The sequence below is a fragment of the Anarhichas minor genome, unplaced genomic scaffold (genome assembly GCF_050575085.1).
Source record: "Anarhichas minor isolate MPS153535 unplaced genomic scaffold, ASM5057508v1 ptg000024l, whole genome shotgun sequence".
Classification (NCBI taxonomy): domain Eukaryota; kingdom Metazoa; phylum Chordata; class Actinopteri; order Perciformes; family Anarhichadidae; genus Anarhichas; species Anarhichas minor.
Window position 1 is genome coordinate 14854869 of NW_027466470.1, and position 6000 is coordinate 14860868.

General features: G+C 41.0%; 1 protein-coding gene across 1 annotated transcript in view; it reads right to left on the reverse strand.

Annotated features, from left to right (window-relative positions):
* Positions 1-5276, reverse strand: part of LOC142956052 (zonadhesin-like) — a 152296-nt gene extending 147020 nt beyond the window's left edge. The window contains exons 1-2 of the mRNA XM_076097352.1: positions 5271-5276; positions 4748-4918 (exon numbers count right to left, since the gene is read on the reverse strand). Of these exons, the coding sequence (XP_075953467.1) occupies positions 4748-4918; positions 5271-5276 (177 nt within the window). The remainder of the gene's footprint in view (positions 1-4747; positions 4919-5270) is intronic.
* Positions 5277-6000: the final 724 nt, after the last annotated feature.

The window sequence follows — 6000 nt, forward strand, 5'->3', positions numbered from 1 at the left end:
CAGGGATTTTGTGTTTTCCTTAACAATAAAAAAAACATTCCCTCAATAATTTGGTGTATAGAAATTGACCAGAATGCAGAAAATGAAGTGTTTGACACTCAACAATTCCATTGTGAACCTGCCTACGTATGCACATCTTACAATCTGAATTGTAGCGCCCTGTGATGAGAATTGTTACGCTGTGTGCCGCTTTGCACAGGGTGTGAGACAGGGCCCTTGGACTCTAAACTCCATAAAGGACAATGAGATAACACCTTATAATTACTTAAAATATAATTTTTTGTCTTTGTTTTTTATGTTTTTTTTTGTTGGGCAGGGGTGAGTGAGAAGATCTAGTGTTTGATGCAGTGGATGTATTAAGGTATTAAAAGACCTTTTAAGGTGCAAGATACAAGATTGGGAGCATTTTGATTGCCTCTCGGTATAAAAAAGGCGAGCCGGCAGCTCAGTGCTATTAGCGCTAACAGTGCAAGCAATTGTGAAAGTGGTGAAATAGGAACCAGGGTATACCATAAGTAGAAGTGGAGGGTGGGCGCTGTGCTTCTGCGGCAACACTGCTGGTCAGGACGTCATTATCAGCTGTACCAGCCGTATGAGAGCAGTGCAGAACAGCGGCCTTGAGCTAACTATTGGGGCACGCTCATACGCACCACAATCCACTAAAAGCACATGTGGCCGGCCTGACTATATCAATAAAGCAAGGGGAACTAGGATAACAAAACACACAGAGGCAGACTGGCTTACTTCTCTGCTCAGGTAGACATTGCACCATCTTTACATAGCAAACGTAATGTAAGCCTGTTGAAGACATGAAGATGATGTCCAAATGAGTAGAACTTGTGTAACAGGGGAAAAGTGTCCATTAATCAATATTTAGATTTGAACAAATACAAGAACAAAGGCACTCACATTAACCCAGATGTTGTCTGGATTAGCAAGGTTAAAAGGAAATAAGATCTGTTGGAATTGTATTTTAACAGCAAACTCAAGAAGAGTTGTGAATAGACCAGCATCCACATTGACTGAGAAACATCTGTGCATGTAGCAATGTAAACCAAGTTAAAGACTACTGTGTTTGTACAACTGGAAACTAATGAAGTACAAAAGTTCAATACCACAGTCAAGAACAGGCAGACGAACCTGAGCACAGCAGGGACTGAAGACAGAAAAGTACTTTTTCTTTTGTTGAAGTAAGTTTCTGAACATGCCTAAGGCCAAAACAGAATGTTCAACTTACAAGCATACTGATGAACTTAAGACAAACTTGCAATGTGTCCACCCTCACCTGCATATACAAATTCAGTAAAGGGTGGACACATGGTAATTTAAAAAAAACAAGAAAAACACTTGCTTCATACAAAGGTCACATACACGGACTATACATACACATTTCCCCAATACAACCTAATGTCTACCGCGTGTAGTAATTGGCCTGACTCAGAGGGAAATCTCCTATCTGAGCTTTTCCATCGGTTGCCAAGGTTGCTTTCTCAAAGGACCTGACCCGGCAAAGCTCCAGCTTATCTAATGGCTGACGGGAGGTTCAGCAGCACATGCACATAATTAGCACAGGCTTCATACAAACATACAGACAGGAATAAGCATTAAGGGTTTCATGATTTTGATTCTAAATCAAAGAAATCAAAAGCAGGATCTGAAATTCTCCAAGTGTTTTTATTGCTCTCCAACTCCGCCTACTTGCACTTGTCTTTGACAAGACTTTGAAAAGACTTCAAAAAACCTTCAAAAATGACAAAGCGTTGCTTACCGGAAGTCACTATTTGGGACACTATGGCAACTGCCTGAGTTGGAGATGACGGAGAAACAATTCTCCGGCTTCCTTGAAGTATGGAGTCATTTTGCCTTCCCTGAGAGTTATGTAAACAACAAACGTGTTGTTGACAGAAAAAGTAGAGTTTCCAGGCTGCAGAAAATGTAGAGATTGCAGCAGCCAATGTTCAACAGTTGATTCTCAATTGAGTGTAAATGAAGTTTTTGTAACTACATATTAAATGCATTCTTTACATTTGACCATATAGTGTGGTGCATTAGAAACATGTCACACTCTCTTTTTAAAGAATAATCATGAAACAATGAATGACAGTTTTTAAGGCATGAAACCAATGATCTGTTAAAAGACTTCATTGTCTAAAAATAGCATAGCTGTCAATGCAAAAATCACTCATAACCTTAAATTCAAAAGTCGAATCGAATTGTGGAGTTTGAGAATCTTGAAACCCCTAATAAACATGAATAAAAAAGTTACCCATGCACAACCATTTGTAAAGCATTTTCTCTTCAGATTCACATTTGTGTGTTAACACTGACATACAGGCACATACACTCATATACACACGCACACACACTGCCTTAAAAGTCTGTAAAGGCAGGGGTAGCCTTGATAGTCCGTTTGATGTCCAACACTCAGCAAGATTAAAAACGATCAACAACAATAACAGCAGCAGCCACAACAAAAAGCTCCAGCATATGGCTATTAAATCTGAAAGGCGTTCATGCATCAAAAGGAAAACTTTTGTCATTATTATCAACACTATGTGGCTGCTTCAGTGGCTCATTTTTTGCAAATATCACTACCCATAGATACACAACAGATTGGGCCATGCGATGGGTTGAGGGTGGAATGAACAAATGTGTTAACATGATGACAGAATGTAATGCACACAGAATACATACTGTCCCATGCATAGATAAACAAACATGAAAAGAAGAAAATAAATACTGATAATGGTTTCCAATGTTGCAGAACAAAATAAAGATAAGGTTGAGTTCAAGCTGGAGAAAACTGAAGTTAGTCCACACCCACGGTGTCGTGTTTGGCAAAATGTCCCGGTGATATGGAGCTCCATAAATGCACGAGATTAAAGCTTCCCATTCTGACTGTATCTGAGGGCAGGTCTCTACCCCGCTGAACAAAGCAGCCTCTCATAATGTATGAGTCTGGGACCAGGCTGCATGCTTCTCGGTTCCCATTTCATGTGATATTAAACCCCTTATGCTCCTGGCCTGTGAGCTGTGCCGAAATCTAACCTAATCCGGTCTTTCAGTTCTACAGGTCAAAAAGAGAAACACTACACTATCAATATGAAAAGCAAGCTAATCCCATTGTAAGAGTGAGCAAGGAATGCTTCGAGTTCAATTAAAGAATGGACATACTCTACAATATATATACGTCCAGACCAGAGAGTATATCAAAATGTCTGTTACCAACATGAAGACACTATAGCAATGCTTCTTGCTGGATATACTATCCTACATTGTGCCCTTTACATAGGCCCACATCCCCCCAGTATAATAAGTGACATGTCAGAGGTCAGCTCTTGAGTTATGATTATTGTGACCACGGGGGAGTACGTAGCGTTGGATTTAGGGTGCTAGGCATGTCTCATTCACCATTCAGCTGTCACAAATCCCCTCCAGAGACAAGGCGTCCACTGACTGACAGGTGTAAGTAATGACTCAAGTTCAGAGGTCACCAGTCAACATAAGCACACGGGCCAAGCACAGCTGCATGCAACCTGGGAGACACAGATCTTAACTCCCTGAGGACTCCATCATTTAGTTAATTATCTGAAAATGTAGTGAACAAAAAATGAATTCATTAATAATAACAGAATTTCACTTCTAAAAAAGCAATTATATGCTTTTGATGCACTTTCATTTGTTATAATCGGTTTATTTGAAGTAGTGCAAAATTATTTAGGACTGGCTTATTCAAATAAATGTATCAGATGGATTCACTTCCAAGCTGCACTTCATGAATTGGAAAAAATAATAATTTTCATTACCTTCATTATTTCGCATTCATCAGCTTGTGTGTTCTGTTCACCTATGCTGCACTTAGAGGGGGGAGAGTGGGGCCCTTTGGAAACATGATGGAGAAAGAAAATAGTAGATGGAGGAGGGGGCACTGCTCATTACGGCATTGCGCATTCCAGAAAGTGAGAGATCAGCCTGGAGGCCCGCGGCAGCTGACAGCAGCTGCATTTCCCAGCCTTGTAAGGATAGCGGTGGTGGTGGTGGTGGTGGTGGAGATGGTTAGTGGAAAGGACAGTCGGAAGGGAGGCAGGGTTTGGAATGGAATGGAGATGTCCGGAGGGACATAGATATCATTTGGCATTCCTCTTCTCCTTTCATCACTTTGGATAATGCCTCACATGTGGGTGTAGACAGAATCGGGAGGTACCATGGGGAAGGCTTGGGTGTTGGGTTGAGGGGAGATCTTCTTCTAGGTAGACAGAATTTTATAATTGTATTGAAGTTTTGAAGGCACCACCCCCTCCTATCCTGGTTCCTCCAGGCTTTTTTCAAACTTTGACTTGTGACAAACACTGGTACCACAGGCATCTGATTTGAGGACAATTAAAGCTTTTATTTCTTGATGACAGATCTACTGAATACACGTCAGGGTTGTGAGGAATAAAAAAACGATGTTAATGGAAAAAGAGATGAATGGGTTCATTTGAAACGACATCAAATTTCCATGGGCTGTCTGGTTAATTGTTACAGTACATCTAACAAAATTGGTGGGTAAATTACTGGTGAGATGCGAGCATGGACTCTATTGGAAAATATTTTACCCATTAGTTTCTACTTTTCTGTCGCTAGAATCTATCCTGTTTTTTAACAAAAGCGTGTGCAGAAAGGTTAAAGGCCTCTGTGAGCATGTTGGATTGAGAACAACTGAGAGGCATTCAGATGGCTGCCTGTCTATAGCAATTACACTAACCAAGACTGTGTGACCGCTTTGGCTGTTAGCGTACGCTGAGGCTGTTGTGTCCCTCTCCTCTGTCTTTAACAAACGATCGATCCTCCCCTGAGAGCCACTTAGTCTGTCCTCCATCCAGCCTCTTGAGTTACAGCTCACCAACACACATGCTCCCATGAAAGGAGCCAGCATCTGGACACACATACATACACAAACACGCACACGCGTAAGCTCGAACACAGACTCATGGAAACACTCAAAAATGGTCACATGTATGTGCATCCATGAACACTGCAATATTCTGCACTCTATAGACCCTGAGAGGTCAGAGAGCGCTGCTCTGGGTCCAGCAGCCATGAACAGATTCTAGTGGTGAAGTGTTGTCTCTTTCCTATCAAAAGGCTTCTGGTGGGAATGCAGAGTGAGATTAAAGCCTTTCTGAGCCATTATCAATCTGTCTGACCAATTCAGACAGAAAAATTCAGACAGAATTGTTTTTGTTTTTACTGGGAAGAAAAATTTCAATACGTTAAATTCCACTTACCTCCATTATCTTTGTTCCAACAGGAGAATCTCAGAGATGGATATCTTAAAGTCTGAAGAAATGTAACCAAATCTTTTCTTTTGTGTTTTTTTTGTGATTTGTGTCAGCTGAACATTGGAATCGATCCTGATTATGTAATTGTAATTCCCTTATTCTTCCACCAGGCAACATACTGTAGGGTCCTGGGTACAGGTATGCGGGGATGCCTTCCTGGCATATCTGTGTTCCTTTATTGTTTCTGCTGTTATTGTGTTTTAAATCATTTTTACACTGTTTCCACTGAAATGGAGTTGACCTTGAGTTGTGTTAATTGCATTGATGTCCCACTGCAGAAACTTCCCCACTGATTTTCTTGCATTTATTTGATATTTTGACATTAGAGAGATGACACAGAATTAGGGGGAAATAGAGATGGAGAATGACATGCAATAAAGGTGCCCAGCCAAATGTATACCAGGACATTGTAGTCTGAGCACCTCAACGTCTAGATCACCAGGTCACTCTGGTGATCTAGACGTAGTAGGTAAGCCTGTTACTACCGATAAAATTACAATATTTGCCCTGGGATCTTATGCTAGCCACAGTTCCTCTAGTATTGGTATGAGGCACCTTTGGTTATGTGTTTAGCTAACATGGGTCAGTCATGCAGAACTGGGGACTGGAAGTCTACATTTTATACATTCTCTGGTCAGTATGCCCACACTGACAAGTCAAACCGCTGAATGTTGTA